Genomic DNA, 25,646 nt, shown 5'->3' with positions numbered 1-25,646 from the left:
TCTTTATGAGACGCAGAGTAGGTGAACGGATGATCTCTGCATGTGTGGTTCCCACCGTGAAGCAAGGAGGAGGAGGTGTGATGGTGCTTTGCTGGTGACACTGTCTGTGATTTATTTAGAATTCAAGGCGCACTTAGCCAGCATGGCTACCACAGCATTCTGCAGCTATTCGCCATCCCATCTTGTTTGGGCTTAGTGGGACTATCATTTGTTTTTCAACAGGACAATGACCCAACACACCTACATGCTTTGTGAGAGCTATTTGACCAAGATGGAGAGTGATGGAGTGCTGCATCAGATGACCTGGCCTCCACAATCACCGACCTCAACCCAATTGAGATGGTTTGGGATGAGTTGGAACGCAGAGTGAAGAAAAAGCAGCCAACAAGTGCTCAGCATATGTGGGAACTCCAAGACTGTTGGAAAAGCATTCAAGGTGAAGCTGGTTGAGAGAATGCCAAGAGTGTGCAAAGCTGTCATCAAGGCAAAGGGTGGCTACTTAGAAGAATCTAAAATATATTTTATTTGTTTAACACTTTTTTGGTTACTACATGATTGCATATGTGTTATTTCATAGTGTTGATGTCTTCACTATTATTCTACAATGTAGAAAATAGTACAAATTTAAAAAAACCTTTGAATGAGTAGGTGTGTCCAAACTTTTGACTGGTACTGTACTTCTATGCTAAATGCTAAATGTTCTGTGACGTTGCGCCCTCCTGAATAAGCCCCAGATTATGGGTGTTTTGAACGCAGGCTTCTCTCACTCTCTCTCTCCCTCCCCCTTCTCTCTGTCTCTTTATTCCTGTTTCCCTGAAGTAAAATATTCTCCATCAGGTTTGAGTGGGGGGCTGATTGTGGCTGTACTGATACTGCTTTTTACACAGGGAAGAAAGGGAGAAAGAGGGAAAATAAAGAGCACGAGAGAGCGTGACCCTTACCTCATCGATACCTTCTAATACCCATCAATGTTAGCCTGACTTCAGATCTGCTTGAGCCAGCTCCTCTGAATATCTTGAAAGCATATACAGATCTGGGACCAGCTACATTGACGTATCTTTCTCTGTCAAATGCTGAGAGCATGGTATACATCATTTATCCAGAGCGACTTGAAGTACAGTGAGTGCATACATTCTTTAGTACGTGTATGTGTTCCCTGCGAGAATTGAACACATGACCATGCCGTTGCCTGAGCCACACAGAATTACTAATAATGTGTTGTCTGATGGGTCTGTGGTTGCTGGGACTCAGGGTCTCACATTGGCATCGTGCATCATGTTCCCAGACCAAGGCCAGGATTCAAACCGATTAGGTAGATCCGCGTTATAGCGAACTGACATTTGAAAGTCCTTTCCGATTGAGCCGACATACAGTATGCAGCATTTACCGTGAATGCGGTGGATCCCGGCTGCAACCTAGCAAACCAAACCTGTTTATTTAGGTTGGCCAACATCAACAAGGCTTTAGAAAACACAGAGACAGAGACAGAGACAGAGACAGAACAGAGACAGACAGACAGACAGACAGACAGACAGACAGACAGACAGACAGACAGACAGACAGACAGACAGACAGACAGACAGACAGACAGACAGACAGACAGACAGACAGACAGACAGACAGACATTGAGTGCCGGCCAGTGGAGGCTCTACCTAGCTAGGTTTGCTCTTTTGGGATTTAATACCGGGTTTCAATGAAAGTGTTAGTTGAAAAGTACCTTAGCAGAAAGCACAACACAAATAAAACAGTATCCTTGACAAAAGGTGATAGACTAATACTGGACAAGGGAAATCTGACAGTGTAGGCCTACTCCCAGAGTGAAACTGTTTGGAAAATCCTAAAGCGAGGGGACATCGGCAACGGACACTATACATGACATAAATATAGGCCTACTCTATCGTCATCTAATAAATAGCACAAAACAAATAAAACTTGATCGTTTGTCGCTATGGCTTCAAAGAGGGTCCTCCAGACCAAGTTGGAGCATGCAGTCGACAGTTTTCAGAGAGCCAACGGGAGAGAGGGGCAACAATTTTGTGGCTGAAACGCCACGGCCATCACTGGTTCTCCAGTGTGTAGCACCGTAGCCAGTAAGCGGTTTTGCATGTTGGACTTGGTGGCACGCTGCTCTGCTCTCATTGGCTGCATAGAAATGTTTTAGGCCCTGTCCAAAATCAACCCTTAACCTCTGTACACTTGTGAAGATCTGAAAGGATTTGATGGGTTTCAGCGATAGGGTGAACATTCCAGCCTATTAGAAGTTAAAGTTGAGCTCCAACCATATTGCTCACATACAGTACCTATCTAATCATTTTATACAGTATAAAATGATATACAGTACTGTACACAAGTGCCAAGGCTGTTTCTGGACAGGGCCTCAGAGTAGCTCCACTTAGGTCCTTATTTTTCATCTAGAATGGCTGGGCTAGATCGTTTGCTCTACTAAAATGTAAATGTATGCCAATTTGATCAAGGCTAGTCCAAGCTTGGCTTGTCCAGCCTAGGTCAATTTGATCCAGGCTTGTCCAAACTCGGCTAGTACGGCGAGAAGATGATGGGCGTATGAGTGGCCCTCAGGGGCCCCGGGGCGGGCCTGAAGAGCGCGGGGCTGAGCAGGGGGGTCTGGATGAGGGGTGTGTGGCCGGGCCCCGGGGGGCCCCGCAGGGTCAGGGGATTGGAGGCCATGGTGCAAAGGGTGGCCGGGTTCATGTGGCTGGCCAGGAAACCTGCCGACAGGGCCTTGGACAGCTGCTTCTGCAGGGCCAGTTTGGTCTGGAAGAGAGGAACCATAGGGTTTTTAGTATGAGTCTGCGACAGCTATTCAACAAACTTACATGCAGGTCAAGTTCATTAGAGCACGCAACGAAAAACGGTTTGAAACTATTTGCAATGGAAAACAAAAATGTTCATTTCTTATTGGGCAAGTCATAGTGGTCCCAGCCAGTTTCCGTCTGTGTTCCTCCATTTGGTGCTTAATGTACACAACCCAGGGTCAAATACCTCTTTGAGGTGTGCTTGATTTAGCATGGAGTTTGCACTTTTGGGACTATTATATTGGTTCAATTGTACCAGCAAACAAGTGTACATCAAGCTCGGCACAGGTATTTGAAAGTATTAGACATACACTACCTGACCAACAGTATGTGGACACCTGCTCGTCGAACATCTCATTCCAACATCATGGGCATTAATATGGAGTTAGTCCCCCTTTGCTGCTATAACAGCCTCCACTCTTCTGGGAAGGCTTTCTACTAGATGTTGGAACATTGCTGCGGGGACTTGCTTCCATTCAGTCACAAGATCATTAGTGAGGTCGGGCACTGATGTTGGGCGATTAGGCCTAGCTCGCAGTCGGCATCCAATTAATTTCAAAGGTGTTCAATGGGGTTGAGGTCAGGGTTCTGTGCAGGCCAGTCAAGTTCTTCCAAACCGATCTCAACAAACCATTTCAGTATGGACTTTACTTTGTGCATGGGGGCACTGTCATGCTGAAATAGGAAATGGCCTTCCCCAAACTGTTGCCACAAAGTTGGAAGCACAGAATCGTCTAGAATCTCATATGCTGTAACGTTACTATTTCCCTTCACTGGAACTAAGGGGCCTAGCCCGAAACATGAAAAACAGCCCCAGACCCTTATTGCTCCTCCACCAAACTTTACAGTTGGCACTATGCATTGGGGCAGGTAGCGTTCTCCTGGCATTCACCAAACCCAGATTTGTCCGTCGGACTGCCAGATGGTGAAGCGTGATTCATCGCTCCAGAGAACGCATTTCCACTGCTCCAGAGTCCAATGGCGGCGAGCTTTACACCACTCCAGCCGATGCTTGGCATTGCGCATGGTGATCTTAGGCTTGTGTGCTGCTGCTCAGCCATAGAAACCCATTTCATGAAGCTCCCTGACGAACAGTTCTTGTGCTGACGTTCCTTCCAGAGGCAGTTTGGAACTCGTTAGTGAGTGTTGCAACCAAGGACAGACCATTCTTACGCGTCATGCGCTTCAGCACTCGGCGGTCCTGTTCTATGAGCTTGTGTGGCCTAACGTTTCCACTTCACAATAACAGAACTTACTGTTGACCGGAGCTCTAGCATGGCAGACAAATGTGATGATCTGACTTGTCGGAAAGGTGGCATCCTATCACGGTGCCACGTTGAAAGTCACTGAGCTCTTCAGTAAGGTCATTCTACTGCCATTGTTTGTCTATGGAGATTGCGTGGCTGACCCTGGTCTGGTATTCAATCAATTCCTGATAGTGGATTTTCCATAACTCCCTCCATCCAGGACATACAGCTGTGCAAATTCAACTTCTCAAAGTAATATTTGTAAAACCCACTATCTGCAATTGATTGAATACTGGCCACCTCAAGCTCTGTGGTACCAGCTGTGATGGAAACAGGAAGTTTCGGTACAATTTTATAAATGTCGACAGATAATTTGTTCGTTCGACATGGTGGGATCTTTTTTTTTTGTCAAATTATTTATGCGAGAAACAGCAGTGGAAATGCCTTCATCTCCAAATATTTATATAATAACCTTCATATGGAAGGAAACGTGGAGTCATGCGATGATATGGTGTGTGGTCTTCCCGCTACGACTCAGGAAACGATCCAGTTTATTAGGCTACAGATGAAATAAGTTCTAATGAACTTCACAGGGTGGTGAAAGTGCATGGTGATCTTGATGCTCCTTTCCAATAAATATCGAGGGTCTTATTCTGGTGACATGATGATTGATGCTTGCCTGCCATTTGGCAAATACAAATATTCTTGCTCTTCTCCATAATAATCGCATCATGTAGACTAGCCAACTGCACTGTATCTGCCAGCTGTTGGCTAGTGTGGACGGTTCAAGACCAGAGTAGGCATAGTTGCTATTTAACGCAACCGTTTTTGTGACAATACTAGTTGAAAATGTGACGGAAACACATTGAACTTTAGATTTTTATTTGGTACATAAAAACTTAAGCGAAAAGTAAACTGTTGTGTGCATTACCTCGTCACGCACTGATTGTTGGTGGAAGCCAGTTTGGTGGAAACACCACTGGTGGGAATATTTTCTTTATCCGTATTTTTGAATATTCCCATAAAAATCTGTCGCCAATTGGATGGAAACCTAGCTATTGTTCGGCCAGAAAGTATTTTCACCTGGTGTCCCATGTCAGAATCAGTCTAACAATGTTGTCTCTCTTCAAGCCCATACAATTGTATCCAAAAAGTTATACTCTAGATCAGGCCTGTATGCATTCAGCTAACCACAACATTAACGTCAGAGTGAGGGTGAATGAAACATGAAAGTGAATATCCATCACCATCAATTGGTGTGAAGCCAGTGTGGATTGTTGGCAACCTCACGAGCTGGCCTTAAATATCCCAGACAAGATTGTGACCATGGCCTGAGACACTGCCTCTACCCAGCAGCTGGCCAAACACAAATCCTGTGCGGCCCTCTGTCTTTGTCTGTGTGTGTGTGTGTGTGTGTGTGTGTGTGTGTGTGTGTGTGTTTGTCTGCGAGCATGTACTTGTGTGTGTGTTGTGGTTATGTGACAATGTTTGTGTGTGTGCGAGGCTATGTTTACATGAGTGAGTGAGAGACCTTTTTGTGCCTGCCAGTATATTTGGCCTCACCAACTTCAAGCAGTTATTTTTGTAGTTAGTAAACTGTGAAAGAACATGACCATGCCTATTCCCAAACATGGCCCTTTCTCAGCTATCCGACATAGCAGCAGCACGCTATAGTGCTCAGTTAATTTACCCCATAGATAGACAATGGGACAGAGACAGTTTGGGAATGTGAATAAATGTGTGTTTGCCTTTTATGTGACCAGAGCCACATAAGACAGTAGCCTAATTCAAATTCAGGTTCTTACTCTTCCTAAGCGGGTAAAATGTGGCCCCTGACGTCTTACTGACGTTATTTTCTGTCTTTAAACTGGTTTTCTGGGTTAGAAGACCGGATATAACTCAAATAAAACCAACTGGTCTCTGTTACATGCAGGTTAAGACATCTGATGTCATGGACGTCATAGTTTGGTTATCTGGTAAAACATCATCCAGACAATGAGATAAAGACATCCGTCTCTGGTTGCTAAAAAGACATTCACAAAACATCCTCATATAGGCCTTCACCTGAGGGCTGTAAGTGCTGAGGTGGCAGTGGCTGGCCAATTTCCCTATGGCCGAGGTCACCCCCCCAAACGGGAAACCACTCCATCTCACGCTCTGCAGAGAGGACACAAGAACGGGGGAAAGGGGGCGACAAAATAAGAACGCTGGCTGTGTGGGAATGAATGGGCAGGACAGGAGGGGTAGTGTGTGTGTGTGTGTGTGTGTGTGTGTGTGTGTGTGTGTGTGTGTGTGTGTGTGTGTGTGTGTGTGTGTGTGTGTGTGTGTGTGTGTGTGTGTGTGTGTGTGTGTGTTGGACGGACACTTACTGCTAAAACAGGGTTTGGCTGGCTCTTAGTATAAGGGCTGAACTTCGGTTTCTGGGGGTTTCCTGACAACCGGTCTTTGTGTCTTCTGCTGCTCATGTGCTGAGTGACAAAAGCAAAGCATGTTAGGTTTTATACTGAGTGAAACATCCCTTAAAAGCTACATTCTGGGATTCACTCGAAATACAATCGAAAATCCCATTTGTTTTGGTCTACAGCTGAGGGATGGGGCTAGGGAAATGTAACCCCTCTGAAATTCATAGGCAGCTCCAAATGCAAGGACTGAGTGCATGGCATATATATTTTGAGGCTGTACTACACACACTCAGAAACACTCAGAAACACACACACACCTGTTTGAGCTGCGTCTCCGAGTTGACGGACACCTCGCACATCTCGCAGTGGAACGGTTGGCTAGCCAGGGCCACGCCCACCCTGGCCTTGCTGCTGATTGCCTGCTTGCTCCTGCATGTCGGCCTAGGCAATGACATTACCTTGCCTCGGCGTCGTGCCTGAGCACCCGTCTGGCCCTCCAGCATCTGCTTGTGTTTGGAGCCTAGAACAGCACAGACACATCACAGACATGACCACATAGATATTGATTAATTTATCAGTTAAAAATTGTATTTAACCAGAATCATAGGTCAGCATTTAAATAGTGTCTACTTATCACTCAATAGCAAATACTGTGCAAGTAGCCATATAGACATATTGCAGTGCATACCGCTATAATGGGCTTCTAGCTGGGATGAGGAGTTGACTGTGATTTTGCACATGGGACAGTGGAGGTGCTGCTTGGTGGGGGGGCTCTTTTTGCCCTGCCTGGTCTCCTCTTCCCCTCCTGGTGCCCCTGGGGACTCCCCCTGGCCCTCCAGTGACGGGTTGGAGTCTGGGGTCGGGCTGGGGCCCTCCATAGGGCTACCGTCTGATGTGAGCTCCGAGAGCTGGTATGCAGCAGGGGAGACCTGGGGTGAGAGGAGGGCCAAGGCGTCCAGTGAAGAGGTCTCCGAGACAGGCATAGGGGTGGGGGAGACCCCCTGGAGGGTGTCATCCAGCTTCAGTCTGGTGGGGGGCTGGGGAGACGAGAACAGGCCTGGGGAGAGGGAGAGAGAGACGTTGCTGTATGAGAGTTATCGTACATGTGGTATTCACATACAAACAGGGATTGGGGTTAAATTGTCTTCCTACAGGTGGCTTCTTACACAGCATTAGTCCCTCACCAGACTAGTCTCTATCTGACGTAAGACAATGGGGTTAGGGTTACATGGGGGGAGAAAGGCCAGCACTCACTTGGCAACTATATCAGGCAGCGTAAGACAGTGGATTCAGGTGAGAGCTGGATTCAATTAAAAACACTGGCAGATGTAGTTTACTGAGAGCATTGCTCAACACTGGTATTTTTTATTTAACCTTTATTTAACTAGGCAAGTCAGTTAAGAACAAATTCTTATTTACAATGACAGCCTACCCCGGCCAAACCCTAACCTGGACGACGCTGGGCCAATTGTGCACCGCCCTATGGTACTACCAATCACGGCCGGTTGTGATACAGCCTGTAATCAAACCAGGGTCTGTAGTGACGCCTCTAGCACTGAGATGCAGTGCCTTAGACTACTGCACCACTTGGGAGCCCTGGTAGCCTGTTTAGCCTCTCTCTACAGTACCTGTCTCTCTAGATACATACATAGATAGAATTGATTTGATAATTTAAAATTATCATTTAAAATAAGTGTGTCTCTACATCTCTCTGTATGTTGTCCTCTCAATATTTCATTTCAATATACTTTATTGACATGGAAAGTACAACACTTACAGTGCCTTCAGAAAGTATTCATTCCCCTTGAATTATTCCACATGTTGTTGTGTTACAGCCTGAACTAAAAAATGAGTTAAAAAAATCAATAAATTCTCAGCCATCTACACACAATACCCCATAATGACAAAGTGAAAACATGTTTATAGAAATGTTTTAAATATCTAATTTGCATAAGTATTCACACCTCTGAATCAATACATTGTAGAAGCACCTTTGGTAGCGATTACAGCTGTGGCTCTTTCAGGGTCAGTAAGAGCTTTCCACACCTGGATTGTGCAACATTTGCATTATTATTATTTTCCAAAAAATGTCAAGCTCTGGCAAATTGGTTCTTGATCATTGCTAGACAACCATTTACAGGTCATGCCATAGATTTTCAAGTAGATTTGCAGTACCAGTCAAACGTTTGGACAGACCTACATTGTAGAATAATAGTGAAGACATCAAAACTATGAAATAACACATACGGAATCATGCAGTAATCAAAAAAGTGTTAAACAAAAACTTGTAGGGTCTGTCTCTATGGGGCCGAGGTGGTTTCAATGCACCTTGTACTGTGATTCTGGGACTTTCGGAATGTCGTCATTTTCGCGACGTTAAAAATGAATTGAAGATATTGCAAATGGAAGAGGCTGTTTCTCGGCCGGAGAACCTTCTAGAGCCACATCTCATAACTCAAGCTCTAGAACAGTTTAATAAAGTTTCAGAGCCCTAGGTCTGATGGTTCTTTGATGGTTCGAACGCTGGTAACTATTGCAGGCTCTGTGTGTCTGTAAACCCCACACTGTGTCACTCCATCTTGGCTGTGTGTGTGTGAGAGAACAAAAAATTACAGAAAATCACAGAAATCACGTAGAGCTCCGAAACCTGCCTTAACGGATTCGCCTTAACATGCATCAACTGGATCTATAAATTATAAAAACCACACATTTGTTTTAGCATTATGAAATGGACCTTGTATGATTTATCGTAAAATCCGATAGATAAATGTCTGGTTCTATTTTTTTCTTACACCGTAGGTTTATGTACTTTGACGTGAAGCTGTCAAATTAGCGCTGTATTACCATTTTCAACCATTAATCCCACAAAATGTGCATTAACTCAAAGAGCATTGTGGCCTCGACGGCATCTTGTTTCTGGGCTAAAAGTACATTTGGCCACCCCTGTGCTCACCGGGTTTTGTCTTTGAAGTCTGTTCCGTTTACGAGAAACAGCCATGTATATTTGGTTATGAAATGTCAATTTGCCATATACAGTCAGTCGCCATCTGGTGGAATTTTCCAGAACAGCAGAAAAATGTTTTAAAATAAATGTATTTCTCGGAAACCGATTGTCCTGGAAACTTTTTTTTTGACTTCCCGGAAGACAAGGCCTTGGGGGGCGACCTGAGGCCGTCGGCCTATTTTAATATTTTAACGTCTAGTATGTTACCGTCCATTTGCCCTATGAAAATCCTTATCAATCATAAGGGAGCTGCCACATGCATCCCTTATGTAGGGTATTGTCCAGCTGAAAGTTTAATTAATCTCCCAGTGTCAGGTGGAAAGCAGACTGAACCAGGTTTTCCTCTAGGATTTTGCATGTGCTTCACTTCATTCCGTTTCTTTTTTATTATGAAAAACTCCCCAGTCATTAACGATTACAAGCATACCCATAACATGATGCAGACACCGCTATGCTTGAAAATATGGAGTGTGCTACTCAGTAATCTGTTGTATTGGATTTGCCCCAAACATAACACTTTGTATTCAGGTAAAAAATGAATTGCTTTGTTACAGTATTACTTTAGTGTCTTATTGCAAACAGGATTCATGCTTTGTAATATTTGAATTCTGTACAGGCGTCCTTCTTTTCACTCTGTCAAATAGGTTAGTATTGTGGAGTAACTACAATATTGTTGACCCATCCTCAGTTTGTATTGATACACCATCCAAAGTGTAATTAATAACTTCACCATGCTCAAAGGGATATTCAATGTCTGCTTTAAAAAAAAAAAAGATCTACCAATGGGTGCCCTTCTTTGCGAGTCATTGGAAAACCTCCCTGGCCTTTGTGGTTGAATCTGTGTTCGGAATTCACTGCTCAACTGTGTGGGGTACAGAGATGAGGTACCGTAATTTCCGGACTATTGAGCGCACCTGAATATAAGCCGCACCCACTGAATTTAAAAAATATATTATTTTGAACATAAATAAGCCGCACATGTCCGCCGCAGGTGCCTACCGGTACATTGAAACAAATTAACTTTACACAGGCTTTAACGAAACACGGCTTGTAACAAAAATAAATAGGCTTTAACGAAACAGGGCTTGTAACAAAAATAAATAGGCTTTAACGAAACACGGCTTGTAACAAAAAAAAAAAAATTAGCAGTAAGCTTTAGTTGTCTTTTTGCACTGAGTCAATTCCTCACGCTGCTGTTTCCAACGTCTTATCATCGACTCATTAAGACCAAGCTCCCGTGCAGCAGCTCTATTTCCTTTTCCAACAGCCAGATCAATCGCCTTCAACTTGAAAGCTGCATCATATGCATTTCTCCGTGTCTTTGCCATGATGAGCGTGACAAAATGACTACCGTAATCAGAATGATGGGAAGTTTGAGAGCGCTCGATTTAATCTAAACAGTAAACAAAAAAGTTGTTTGACCTTAACCCGTTTCGGCAATTTCATTGGTCTAATGAAAGCTTCATGCCGCCAAAAAACTGAGCACGTCACAGAATGTGTTTTTTTGGAGAAAAAAAATTTGAAAACGGGAAAAATCCATATATTAGCCGCGTCATTGTTTAAGCCGCGAGGTTCAAAGCGTGGGAAAAAAGTTGCGGCTTATAGTCCGGAAATTACGGTAGTCATTCAAAATAATGTTAAACACTATTATTGCACACAGAGTGAGTCCATGCAACTTATTATATGACCAATTTTTATTCCTGAGCTAATTTAGGCTCGCCATAATAAAGGGGTTGAATACTTATTGACTCAAGACATTTCAGCTTTTCATTTAGAATTAATTTGTCTAAATTTAGAAAAACATAATTCTACTTTGATATTATGGGGTATTGTGTCAGTGACAAAAACAATCTCAATCGAATCCATTTTAAATTCAGGCTGTAACACAACAACATTTGGAAAAGTCAAGGGCTGTGAATACTTTCTGAACGCACTGTACATTGTCAAAGTAAACATATAACAACGATGGTCAAAGACAGGAATATACTACACTGTTAGTAATAAATCAATAATCTCTTACCTTTCTCTCACTCTTTCTCCCTTTCTCCCTCACTGTCCCTTTTTCTCTCTCCATTTTTTTCTCTCTCCCTTTATCTCTCCCTTTCTCTCCATTAATCAATTGCCATGGTTACCCTGGATATAAAGGCTCTATCATTATGTCATTAAATGGAACTGAATTATGGTGAACGAAGTATGGAGAGAATCAATAGAAAACGAAGATGAGTCTAGTAAATACGGCGAAGGATGGAGCGACAGGAGATGGGGCTATTTTCAGATGAGAAAAATGGCTTGACAAATGACAAGACAAAGAGACAAAATAACAGGAAGACAAAGATACTGTTCTGATTGGTAAACGATATGGGCCACATTTTCTGTCCACAAAATAGCACTAAAATGCAAAAAAATATTTATAGCAGGAATGATCTCCTACCGTAACTTAGCTTTTTACGATGTCTGTGAGAAATCTGTGATCTTTAAAGCGGATTCAACACAACTGTCATGAAAATGCGTTGCATGCAACGCAATCCCTAGCAGTAGCATTCCAAACTTGGATTAAGAGTAGCTAGCTGTCTTGTCTACCTAAAATGGTTATTATGGGCAAGTTTCTGTGCTGTTTCTGTGCTGTGTTTTGCGGACAGAAAACAGGGTTACAATAAGCCTGGAATCCACACTTATTCAGTGAATTGAAACAATCGTGAAACAGAACCATAATCACTGAATTCCAGGATAGCTTACAACAACAGCTCCGCTCCTACATGTCAAAACGACCTCCTCTGCATGCACATTCCTTGCTATGATCACTGATCTGACATGAATCCTAATTGCTGATCGCAATCAAATCTCAAGCCTTACTTCAAAGGAAGGAAGGAGAGCAGGCGAGAGGGGAGCTTTTTTTCCAGACCTGGTATTTTACCTGTTCCTTCTGTGAGGCTGGGGTCCATCAGTGCTGGTAGGGACTTTGCCACTCCAGTCTTCCCCCTCTCCCTGTCTCTCTCCCTCCCTGCCATGGAGCCCTGGCCCCTCTGACGGTTCCTCTGGGCATCCATGGATTTCAGCTTGCGTGCGTGTTTGTGGCCCTTGTAGTGAGCCTCAGCCTGGTTCTGGTCATGGAGGAGACAAAGAAACAAAGAAACAGTATGAGAGGAGAAGAGATCTCTGGATCTCAGCATCAGAACAGCAACCAAAAATGACAAGAAATTAGGAAAGGGGAAGGATTTTGGCAAAACAACTTGGTAACTAGTTACACAGTTCATACAGTGCATTCGGAAAGTATTCAGACTGTCACGACTTCCTCCGAGGTCGGTCCCTCTCCTTGTTCGGGCGACGTTCGGCGGTCGACGTCACCGGTCTTCATTTTCCATTTGTTTTGTCTACCCACACACCTGGTTTCAATCCCATCATTACATGTTGTGTATTTAACCTTCTGTTCCCCCCCATGTCCGTGTTTGGTATTGTTTATTATAAGTGCTTGTGCACGTTATGTCTGGTGTGCGTCGGGTTTTGTACCCATTTATTGATTGTTCTGTTTTCCGGTGGTTTTTATTATTAAACTGCGTCGTCGCGACACAGTTTTTGCTCTCCTGCGCCTGACTTCTCTGCCGCCAGTACGCACCCCTCACACAGACCCCTTGACTTTTTCCACATTTTGATACATTACAGCCTTATTCTAAAATAGATAAATTGTTTTTTCCCCCTCATCAATCTACACACAATACCCCATAATGATAAGTCAAAAACAGTTTATTTTAATTATTGAAAATGTAAAAACTGAAATATCACATTTACATAAGTATTTAAACCCTTTACTCAGTACTTTGTTGAAGCACCGTTGGCAGCGATAACAGCCTCGAGTCTTTTTGGGTATGACGCTACAAGCTTGGCACACCTGTATTTGGGGAGTTTCTCCGATTCTCCTCTATAGATCCTCTCAAGCTCTGTCAGGTTGGATGCGGAGCATCGCTGCTCTCCAGAGATGTTCGATCAGGTTCAAGTCAGGGCTCTGGCTGGGCCACTCAAGGACATTCAGAGACTTGTCCTGAAGCCACTCCTGCGTTGTCTTGGCTGTGTGCTTAGGGTCGTTGTCCTGTTGGAAGGTGAACCATCGCCCCAGTCTGAGGTCTTGAGTGCTCTGGAGCAGGTTTTCATTAAGGATCTCTCTGTACTTTGCTCTGTTTATCTTTCCCTCGTTCCTGACCAGTCTCCCAGTCCCAGCCTGTGAAAAATATCCCCACAGCATGATGCTGCCACCACCATGCTTCACCGTAGGGATGGTGCCTGGTTTCCTCCAGAAGTGATGCTTGGTATTCAGGCCAAAGAGTTCAATCTTGGTTTCATCAGACCAGAGAATCTTGTTTATTATGGTCTAAGAGTCTTTAGATGCCTTTGGCAAACTCCAAGCAGGCTGTCATATGCCTTTTATTGAGGAGTGGCTTCCATCTTGTCACTCTATCATAAAAGCCTGATTGGTGGAGTACTGCAGAGATGGTTGTCCTTCTGGAAGGTTCTCCCATCTCTACATATGAACTCTGGAGCTCTGTCAGAGTGACCATTGGGTTCTAGGTCACCTCCCTGACTAAGGCCCTTCGCCCCTGATTGCTGAGTTTGGCCAGGCGGCCAGCTCTAGGAAAAGTCTTGGTGGTTCCAAACTTCTTCCATTCAATGATGGAGGCCACTGTGTTCTTGGGGACCTTCAGTGCTGCAGAAATGTTTTGGTAAACTTCCCCAGATCTGTGTCTCGACACAATCCTGTCTCGGAGCTCTACAGACAATTCCTTCGACCTCGTGGGTTGGTTTTTGCTCTGACATGCACTGTCAACTGTGGGACCTTATATAGACAGGTGTGTGCCTTTACAAATAATGTACAATCAATTGAATTTATCACACCTGGACTCCAATCAAGTTGTAGAAAAATCTCAAGCATGATCAATGGAAACAAGATGCACCTGAGCTCAATTTCGAGTCTCATAGCAAAGGGTCTGAATACTTATTAAGGAATTCCCGTTTTTCAAATTTTTATGAATTTGCAAAAAATTCTAAAAACCTGTTTTCCCTTTGTCATTATGGGGTATTGTGTGTAGATTGATGAGGGGAAAAAATATTTAATCAATTTTAGAATAAGGCTGTAACGTAACAAAATGTGGAAAAAGTCAAGGGGTCTGAATACTTTCCAAATGCACTGCATATATATACAGTACATCACAGCCCCATCAAGCAGTTCTTCAATTAATTGACAAGCATAGCTTGAGCCCCAAAAATGTAATTAGTTCTCGTGAATGGAGCAGTCTACAGATGTATTGAGCATTCCCTCTGTGTTCATGTGTCTCAGTGTGAGTGTCAGTTTGTGTGTGTGTGGACTGTGATGGTTCTTCTATGTGGGGATTTGGATGCCAGCAGAGAGAGGGTGTCTGGGTTTAATGCTTTTTCTGGCTGATAGGTGGAGAAAGGCTCAGCGACAACAACAACACACACAACTTTCACAGATATAGAGGAACAGGAGCACGCATGCGCACACACGTACACATACACCGTCAGAGTGATGAACGATCTGACAAGAGAGGAGGATAGCTTCAGCCTGTAGTATTGTTGCAACGGAGTTGAGAGACTTACGGTGGAGTTGAAGCGGAGGTGACAGATGTTGCAGGAGATGATCTGTTTCCTCTTGGGCGGTGCCACACCGAACGTGTGGTTGATAACTGCCTTCTGAACCGGGTCCATCTGTCGCACACAAAACAAGCCAGACTAAACACAAACATTACTCAGATTTAGTGGTGTCTAACTATTACATGGGCGGTCAACCAACCCTCCTGGGGAGCTACTCTCCTGTAGTGTCACGGTTGTTGTAAGAGACAGACCAAAGAGCAGCGTGCGTTGAGGTCCACATATTTATTCAACATGAAACTTCTTCAACAAAACAACTAACAAGCAACAAAACGTGACTACGTGGTGTAACAAGCACAAAACTAAACAATATCCCACAAAACACAGGTGGGAAAAAGGCTACCTAAATATGATCCCCAATTAGAGGGAATGATTACCAGCTGCCTCTAATTGGGAACCATACAAAACACCAACATAGAAATAATGAACTAGAACACCCCCTAGTCACGCCCCAACCTACTACACCATAGAGAACCAAGGGCTCTCTATGGTCAGGGCGTGACAGTACCCCCCCCAAAGGTGCGGACTCCGGCCGCAAAACCTGAAACCAACTTGGGGGGGGGGTGTGTGACTAGTGTCAGTAGCGGCTCCGGTGCAGGTCGTAGCCCCCGCCCAGACCCCGGATCCGGCCATGGCGCCGGGCTGAACACCGTGCCTGGACTGGGCATCGGCGCAGAGGAAGGCTCTGGCTTTGGAGCGGGACTGGACGCCGTGCCTGGACTGGGCACCGGCGCAGAGGAAGGCTCCTGCCATGGAGCCGGACTGGACGCCGTGGCTGGACTGGGCACCGGCGCCATGGAAGGCTCCGGCCATGGAGCGGGACTGGACGCCGTGCCTGGACTGGGCATTGGCTCAGAGGAAGGCTCCTGCCCTGGAGCGGGACTGGACACTGTGCCTGGACTGGGCATCGGCGCAGAGGAAGCGTCCTGCCCTGGAGCGGGACTGGACACCGTGCCTGGACTGGGCATCGGCGCAGGTTGCACCGGACTGATGACACGCTCCTCAGGTCGAGTGCGTGGAGCCGGCACAGGACGCTCTGGGCTGGAGAGGCGCAATGGATGCCTAGTGCGGGGAGCTGGCACAGGACGTACTGGACTGGGGAGGCGCACTGGAGGCCTGGTGCGTGGAGCCGGTACAGGTGGCACCGGACTGGTGGCACGCACTTCAGGACGAGTGCGGGGAGCTGGCACAGGACGTACCGGACTGGGGAGGCGCACTGGTGGCCTGGTGCGTGGAGCCAGCACAGATGGCACAGGACTGATGACACTCTTCAGCACGCCTGCGCTGCAGCCTACTCCTCGCCAACATCATTCTCCGATATCCCTCCTCACATTGTGCCATCGACTCCCAGGCGGGCTATGGCTCTCTCCTTGGGTCGACCGACCACTTCTCTATCGCCTCCCTGACGGTCTCTGGCTCTTCCCTCTGCTCAGCCGCTAGCTCCCCCCCCAAAAAAATCTTGGGGTTTCTGTGGCCGCGGTACCTGGCGTCGTCGCTGTCCTTCCATGCTCCTTTGCGACTCCCGCCAAGGAAGGGTCTCATGTCCTACCATGACTTCCTCCCATGTCCAAAACTCCTTTACCTCGTGCACACGCTGCTTGGTCCTTTTGTGGTGGGATATTCTGTCACGGTTGTTGTAAGAGACGGACCAAGGTGCAGCGTGTGTTGAGGTCCACATATTTATTTAACGTGAAACTTCTTCAACAAAACTAATAAGCAACAAAACGTGACTACGTGGTGCAACAAGCACAAAACCAAACAATATCCCACAAAACACAGGTGGGGAAAAAGGCGACCTAAATATGATCCCCAATTAGAGGCAACGATTACCATACAAAACACCAACATAGAAATAATGAACTAGAACACCCCCTAGTCACGCCCCGACCTACTACACCATAGAGAACCAAGGGCTCTCTATGGTCAGGGCGTGACATGTAGGCCTTTGCTCTAAAATACCTGGCTCATGTTCATCAAGGCACGCAACGGAAAACTTTTAGAATGCTTTGCAACGGAAAGGGAAAATGAGTCCAGGTATTCCCTGGTTCAGTCTGTTTGATTCCGTTTGTGGCCTAATGAACACGACCCTAATCAAGGTCTTGAGGAGCACCTGATTAGTAGAATCAGGTATGTTTCAGCAGGGCTGGAGGAAAAGCCTGCAGGGGGGCATAGCTCCTCAGGAGGGTTGTTGTCCATGACCACCCCTACAGCCACCCCAACAACCACCCCTACAACTAAGGTCAGGGAGGATTGCACAACGCCAGTCCTTGAGGGCCCTGCTGATTTCTTGATTGGCGAGAGATTTCCGAACAAAATAATTTGGTCTGATATTGTGAAGCAAGGACATAAGAAGACAGCCAGCCGACACTGCTGCCCTCCAGGACTGTAGTTGAGCATCCCTGTATGTGGCCATCAAATAGAAAAACGAACAGTCAATCATGGATCTCTCCATGTGCAGCTTCTCCATATTTGAGTGGTGTGATGTCACTTCCGCCTGCACTTGAACAACACACCTTATCCAAAAGATGTGACAAGGTATGTTTTGGAGTTCATAGGTGTACAGTATGTGTATACATGTCATCAAGTACATAGAGGAACAGGTAATAAGACAAGAAATAGACATGCTTCCAAACATTGTGTGTGTGTGTGTGTGTGTGTGTGTGTGTGTGTGTGTGTGTGTGTGTGTGTGTGTGTGTGTGTGTGTGTGTGTACATGAGCATGCTCAGGAATGCCTGTGTGCGTGCTTTGGCGATATACCGTTTATACCGTATACCAGGGTATTTTGAAATACAAACGATATGATTTTCAATACCTCCCCAAAAATATATTTAAAAAATGTGGGTTGGGGGCACCCCCACCTCGCGGGGGCTGCAGGGGTGTATGCTACGCCACTGCTTATAACTACAAATATAGTAGAACTATAAGAAATCAAAGATGTGTCAAATAAATTATCCAGCCTTGTGTTCCAGCTATGCATTTGGTTTGCTAACTTGCTAGCTAAGTGGCTAGATTTTTTTATGTATTTATTTTATTTCACCTTTATTTAACCAGGTAGGCAAGTTGAGAACAAGTTCTCATTTACAATTGCGACCTGGCCAAGATAAAGCAAAGCAGTTCGACAACATACAACAACACAGAGTTACACATGGAGTAAAACAAATATACAGTCAATAATACAGTAGAAAAATAAGTCTATGTACGATGTGAGCAAATGAGGTGAGATAAGGGAGGTAGAGGCAAGAAAGTCCATGGTGGCAAAGTAAATGCAATATAGCAAGTAAAACAATGGAATGGTAGATTTGTAGTAGAAGAAAGTGCAAAGTAGAAATAGAGAATGGGGTGCAAAGGAGCAAAATAAAATAAATAAAATAAATAAATACAGTAGGGGAAGAGGGAGTTGTTTGGGCTAAATTATGGATGGGCTATGTACAGGTGCAGTGATCTGTGAACTGCTCTGACAGCTGGTGCTTAAAGCTAGTGAGGGAGATAAGTGTTTCCAGTTTCAGAGATTTTTGTAGTTCGTTCCAGTCATTGGCAGCAGAGAACTGGAAGGAGAGACGACCAAAGGAGGAGTTGGCTTTAGGGGTGACCAGAGAGATATACCTGCTGGAGCGCGTGCTACAGGTGGGTGCTGCTATGGTGACCAGTGAGCGGAGATAAGGGGGGACTTTACCTAGCAGGGTCTTGTAGATGACCTGGAGCCAGTGGGTTTGGCGACGATTATGAAGCGAAGGCCAGCCAACGAGAGCGTACAGGTCGCAGTGGTGGGTAGTATATGGGGCTTTGGTGACAAAACGGATGGCACTGTGATAGACTGCATCCAGTTTGTTGAGTAGGGTATTGGAGGCTATTTTGTAAATTACATCGCCGAAGTCGAGGATCGGTAGGATGGTCAGTTTTACGAGGGTATATTTGGCAGCATGAGTGAAGGATGATTTGTTGCGAAATAGGAAGCCAATTCTTGATTTAACTTTGGATTGGAGATGTTTGATGTGAGTCTGGAAGGAGAGTTTACAGTCTAACCAGACACCTAGGTATTTGTAGTTGTCCACATATTCTAAGTCAGAACCGTCCAGAGTAGTGATGCAGGACAGGTGGGCAGGTGCAGGCAGCGATCGGTTGAAGAGCATGCATTTGGTTTTACTTGTATTTAGGAGCAGTTGGAGGCCACGGAAGGAGAGTTGTATGGCATTGAAGCTCGTCTGGAGGGTTGTTAACACAGTGTCCAAAGAAGGGCCAGAAGTATACAGAATGGTGTCGTCTGCGTAGAGGTGGATCAGAGACTCACCAGCAGCAAGAGCGACATCATTGATGTATACAGAGAAAAGAGTTGGCCCAAGAATTGAACCCTGTGGCACCCCCATAGATGTCAAGATCAAGCTTCTTGATTAGAACAGATACATGCAAACCCTCTCCTGGATCAAGATCCCTGTTGCCTAAATAGTTTTGTGTGGCCCAAAAAAATGTAAATAAAAAATAGCACCCCTTCGGTAATACCGTATACCCCGGTATGGTACAGAAACGGTATGAAAATCTGGATACCGCCCAACCCTAGTGTGTGCATGCCTGTCTACATGCATGCGTGTGTGTGTGAGAGCAGCTCACCATGTTGAAGTTGGGGAAGAGGTTGAGGGGGGAGGAGGCATTGACGTGGAGCGGCAGGAAGTGCTTGATGTCCAGCTGGGCCTGGAGGGGCCGTCCTGGAAGGGATAGGGAGGCCAGGAGGGGGTTGGCCTGGGACAGTGTACCTGAAGAGGGTGGGTGGAGGACATACAGATGCTGAAAATCCATTGTCTTCCAACAGGTGTTGTCAATTCTACCTGACATACTATCTGGCGTAAGACAAAGAGCTAAGGCTAGAATTCAATTGTCACTGATAACTCTTTGCTGTATTGGCGGTGTCAACTGGAGGTGATCAACACACCTCCCAAGCTACTTGGTAGACTCTGACTTCCTATCATCCTTGTGCACTCAAAGATTGACATCTTGTGGACATTTTCTATGGAAATTAATACAAAGCCACACCTCTCCTTGAAATAAATTCTGACTGCTGTATAGGGATGAGAATTCGAAATTATTTTGCTATTCGAATAATATCATGAAATGTATCCAGATAGTCGAAATACAAGTGTATTTCAGGGGCCTGTGTGTGTGTGTGTGTGTGTGTGTGTGTGTGTGTGAGAGAGAGAGAGACACCGCTCAAGCTAGTTAGACAAACAAACTTGTTGCTGCAATAGGTTATATATCAAACCATCTGGTAGTGCTTGTCTTGACCGCATCAAATTGTTGTAAAGACGCTACAGTAGCCAGCTAGCTAAAGTAGTTAGGCTAATTGAGGCTATTTTGCGCTTCCCGTCCTTGTCTACAACAACTCCATTCATATGAAACAACAGCCTACCTGTTGGTTTATCATTGTAGCCTACTCCTTCTCATTTAGCCAACTTAATTCCGTAATTTCAAATCTCACTTAACTTCACTTGCTACACATGGAGCCTCTGACTGTAGCGCCGCTTCGATTGACCGACAATAACAACAAGTTGAGGTATTGGGTGTAGGCTACCAGGGCGTGTCTTTTTTATGGGGCGCACTCATAAAAACTGTCATAAAACAGTCGTTTTATTTAGGGATGCACAATATATCGGTGACCATATCGGAATCGGACGATATTAGCTAAAAATGCCAACATCGGTATCGGCCCGATGTCTAGTTTAACGCCGATGTGCAAAACCGATGTCAAAGCTGACGTGCATACCTATATAACGTAGGTACATGACTTAATGACGCTACGTAAAATGTTGCGCTACACGTGCAACGCAGCATTCCTAACCTAGCCCACAATGTCTGCTTTGTGGATTGAGCAGTCAACAAGTCAAGCATCATTTGAAAGAGTAAGAACATATCAGCGAGACAACTCAAAGGCGAAATCCATTAACGCCAAGATAATGGAATTCATTGCCCATAACAATCAACCGTTCTCTGTCGGGGGTGATGTTGGCTTTCACGACTGGTCGAGCACCGGTACACACTACCAAGTGCGCTATTTTTCAGATGTTGCACTACCGGAGTTACACAGTAATATCGTCACTGCTATTAGCTTCATGACATACTATGGAACGCCGTTTGGGTCTTTGCGTGTCAAAAAAGATACACGTCAAATAACACTATTTGACAATAACACTATTTGATGCGTTAAATACGTTTTGAATTTGACACGTCAAATAACACAGTTCTATTATAGAATGTTGTGTGTTCTGAATTTGCACCTGCAAGCCAAGCGCCACCACTACTATCAGTAGCACTGTCAAAGCTGTACAAAAAAGTTTGCAAACAAGCAAACACCGGCCACGAACGACGTGTTTACAATACCGCGTTGGTAATAAAGCATTATTTGTTTGACCGCAACTTCTGGGGTAGTTAGCTAGCTTTAGCCTGGTACCTAACTAGCACCAATACAATCAGCCTGAAAACAATGACCAGTAGAAACTGCAGTCATTTTCATTATTCTTAGAAATGATTTAGGAATCCTTGTGAGTAAGTATTAGCTAGGTAGCCACTTGTTGTTTGCCTATTGAAATTGAACTTCAGTTCATGAAAATAAAAAACTAGCCAGCTACTTAACACTGTTGCCCAAAGATAACATTATAAGCAGCCAGCTGGTGAGGCTCAACCAGACCAGGTTATGTGTTGTGAAGCTAGCCACAATAAGGATTAGGCACAATAGTGGAATTTGCGGTTTGCCTTCAAAATAAAAAGACCTCTTTGAAAGTGATGCAGAAGGTTAGTATTGGTGGAATCATGCCATATTTAGACTAGATAATGTTAAACAAGTTTGGAATGTGAAGCAATGAAATGGGTTATCAGTCTACTTGGTGACACCCACAGAACACAACTGTGAAGAGTTTACGCAAATATTAGCTCTTATCGTGGGACTGTGACTGTGTGAAATCACCTCCCCAGTCAGCCGATTGTGTGTATTGACAGTCATATCGGACTGTACAGCATTACCTAAGGATTGGGGATCAATGAAATGGGGTAACAGTCTACTCAATACACAGGCAATTTTTTCCCAGCGTCCTCCTCAGAGTTATCAGACTCAAACATCCACGCAATGTTTTTCCTCTGGAATAGTGTTCAATACACATATGTTGACAATAAACGTGGCTCAATTCAGTTGTTTCAGAGTCCCGCAATAAGAGCTACGACGCTAATGTTCTCTGGGTGTCACTGAGTAGACTGATACCCCATGTCATTGATCCACAATCCATAGGTAAGGCTGTACAGTGAAATAAGCATGCCCCCAATGCAATTCTAAAGTCTAACACATGCAGTGTGATTTCAACAGATTTCTGTCAAATTAACAAATTCTTGTCTTTTGTTGATTTTATATAACAACATTCCAACCTCGTTTAGCATCATCTATTCAATTATGGCATAATTCTACTATTTGTATTTATTTGTATCACTGTCAATTACATACTTTTATTTTGAAGGCTAACCACAAAGTCCACTATAGTGGCTAATCCTTATTGTGGCTAGCTTCACATAGATGGGTCCAACCACCATTAATCAAATAACAACTGTCTTATGAAGTAGGGTTATTTTAGATGACACCTAGCTATATAGCTACTGAAACAGATTGTCATTTTGCTATGTTTTGGGGAAGAAAATTGTTTGCATCCATGAGCTAGCTAGCTTTTTTTATGACCAGCAGGTCAGAGACAACTTTACCAGCATCATAGCATACGTATCGATGAATCATTGTGACATATGAAATACGAGTGACAGTGTAATCAATGTGTAATAACTACATAAAAAATGTATGAACGCGTTAAATTATTATGTGACGTGCAGTCATATTCAGGTTCTGATTGATCAACAAGCTTATTTGGCAAAGACCCAAACGGCGTTCCATAGAAATCCTGGTTGAGAATGAAATGACTAAACAAATGAACAATGATACAGCACAGCAAGTAAGTGAAAGAAATAGGTTTTGTTTATGTTTTACTGGTAATGGGGACATACATAAAGGCCAACAAAATAACTTTTTGGTCAGTGTGGTGTGTGTAACCTTTATTTAACTAGGCAAGTCAGTTAAGAACAAATTCTTATATACAATGACTGCCTACCCCTGCCAAACCCGGACGACGCTGGGCCAATTGTGCGCCGCCCTATGGGAGTCCCAATCACGGCCGGTTGTGATACAGCCTGGAATCGAACCAGGGACTGTAGTGACGCCTCTTGCACTGAGATGCAGTGCCTTAGACTGCTGCGTCCATGTGTGTGTGTTAACTATTTAACTGTACTAGAATGCTTAAAAGGCCACTAACCTTTTAAATATCGGTTATCGGTATCGGCCAAAAATGTCATATCGGTGCATCACTAGTTTTATTATAATTTTGAATGTAATGGTCTATCCTTGTTGGCTATGTAGCAATGTCACAGATAATTTGATTGCATTTTAGTCAAAGCCTTTTAAAGCCTATCTCTCAAAAAAGAATACTCTCCCAAGTAATTGAATACTAATGTCTGTTCGGATATTCGAAAAATCGAATACCCGTGCCCATCCCTACTGCCGTACTGAGTACTTCAACCTACACATTTCTGTCCTGTCCACTAAGCAGAACTCTCAATGTGCAAAGTTGTCCAAAAATAACCAGAATATTTTAAGGATTAAGGACAGCACTTAATCCAAATCAAGTTTGGAGTACTGCAGCTTGGCACACACATTTCTATTGTGGTACAGCTGTAAGAGATTGGTCAGCAGGCAGAGCGAGAGAGGGAGAGAGAGGGAGAGAGAGGGAGAGGGAGGGAGAGAGAGGGAGAGAGAGAGGGAGCGAGAGAGAGAGAGCAAATGGGGCTTAAATAGCCAATTATATTACTTTTGATCTTGATGGAGGTGAACACTACCCCTGGAGATATTACCATCAGCACACATTAATAGCAATCAGGATCCATTAAATAGAATGTGTGTTTGTGCGTGCGTGCGTGCGTGCGTGCGTGCGTGCGTGCGTGTGTGATAAAGCAGAAACTAGGGGAACATTTTCACCTCCAACTGGGTGCTGTGCTAAGTTGTGACTTTTGGGGACCTTGACTCTCTCTTTCTTTCTATCTCCCTCTCTTTCTAACTCTCTCTCTCTTACTCTCTCCCTTCACCCTCTCTCATTCTCTGTTTCCATTTCTCTCCCCCGCTCTCTCTCTCTCCCTCGCTGTCTCCCCCCCTCTCCTCTCCCCTCCCCTCTCTCTCACACAAATCTGCAATTGATCTCAATAATCTTTCAAGCATTAAGTCATAAAAAGTAGCAGGCGAGAAATGTAATGTTTTGCTCCATAGAAGCGGGTATGAACATCAACTGTGAGTGAATTTATATTTGTCTCAGAAAAATATTTTGGCTACAAGTATAGTTATAGGTTTTTAAAAAAAATGTTAACACATTTTGGCCTTCATTTGACACTTTTAACCACACACTCAGTCTTTTGCAGTCCTTGTTTTCAACTGGTCGACTGTGCATTGAATCATTCTTTTTAATCTTACCCTTAAACTTGTTGTATGTATGTCTGAAAGTATGTATATATATATATATGCATTTTTTACACTACACAAGAGTTGCCCTTCACGATCCATTGAATTGATGGTTAAACAGTTTTCCTCTTTCAACCCGGCTTCGACTTCCCGAGAGAAAGATACCATATTCATGGATGATAGGAGTGTAGATGCAATGATCCTTTTCATAGAGTGGGGATAAAAGCTTATGAGGCAGAGAAATGATGGCACACTGCAAACTGGAGGCTTAATCGCTATTATTTTGAGGATTAGTCTTTTGGTGACTCACCGTCCCAGTGTTTATCATTCTTTTGATGAGGAAAAGGGTAACAAGCCTTTCAATGCAGAGGATCGGACTGACAGCACCTCAGAAGAGTGTTTCAGAGCTGACGCCATCCCTTAGGATCCTCCATATTGTCGAAAGTTCCCTTAACAGTCTCATTAGGTCATTAACTAAAGTTTTCATAGTAATGTTCCCGTGATGTGCAAGGAAAGTTTCCAAGAGACCATTCCCTTAATGTCAAATAGAACTTACTCAGACCGTGGTTACCATGTTCTCATAACTTAAAATATTTAGATTCTCGACACGTTTCATCCCCCCAAAAAATATGTAATTACAAATCATGTCTTGTTATTGTTGCCAAGCCAATCAAGTCTCTGATTGGTGAACCCCTGATCCAATCATAGTGCTTTGTCTGTTGGCAAGGTTTGGGATACTCTCACACCCAGTGATTTAAACATAGTGTTTTCAACGTATATATTTGAAATATTAGACATTTGTTAATAAGTTACTTTATTAACCGGAGCTGATAAAGCGCAAGAGGGAGAGAGAGGTGCCGCTCTAGCAAGCGGGGGAGGGGCCGTACTGTGAGTGAGTGACACGGGGAGCAGGGAGGAGGGATGGAGAGAGAGACAGCAACCAACCAAGCCTACTGGCGCTATAGTAGACTAAGCTAGGTTATTTATCATAAAATATGATT

The 25,646-nt window shown here is 44.4% G+C and overlaps 1 protein-coding gene across 2 annotated transcripts in view; it reads right to left on the bottom strand.

The window, feature by feature from the left end:
• Positions 1–489: 489 nt before the first annotated feature.
• LOC106579138 (zinc finger protein 385C) overlaps positions 490–25,646 on the bottom strand; it is a 149,295-nt gene continuing 124,138 nt past the window's right edge. Inside the window, exons 4-11 of one of the 2 annotated variants that reach the window (XM_045702571.1) lie at positions 19,731–19,873; positions 15,075–15,182; positions 12,382–12,568; positions 7,152–7,520; positions 6,781–6,983; positions 6,431–6,529; positions 6,126–6,218; positions 490–2,773 (exon numbers count right to left, since the gene is read on the bottom strand). In XM_045702571.1, coding sequence (XP_045558527.1) covers positions 2,537–2,773; positions 6,126–6,218; positions 6,431–6,529; positions 6,781–6,983; positions 7,152–7,520; positions 12,382–12,568; positions 15,075–15,182; positions 19,731–19,873 — 1,439 coding nt within the window. In that variant the 3' untranslated portion in view covers positions 490–2,536. The remainder of the gene's footprint in view (positions 2,774–6,125; positions 6,219–6,430; positions 6,530–6,780; positions 6,984–7,151; positions 7,521–12,381; positions 12,569–15,074; positions 15,183–19,730; positions 19,874–25,646) is intronic. The other variant, XM_045702572.1, reaches the window with a different exon arrangement.

Source organism: Salmo salar, chromosome ssa19 (assembly GCF_905237065.1).
Source record: "Salmo salar chromosome ssa19, Ssal_v3.1, whole genome shotgun sequence".
In the NCBI taxonomy this organism is placed as follows: Eukaryota; Metazoa; Chordata; class Actinopteri; order Salmoniformes; family Salmonidae; genus Salmo; species Salmo salar.
The sequence above is the reverse complement of the archived record's forward strand: the minus strand, read 5'-3'. Positions and strand labels throughout refer to the sequence as shown.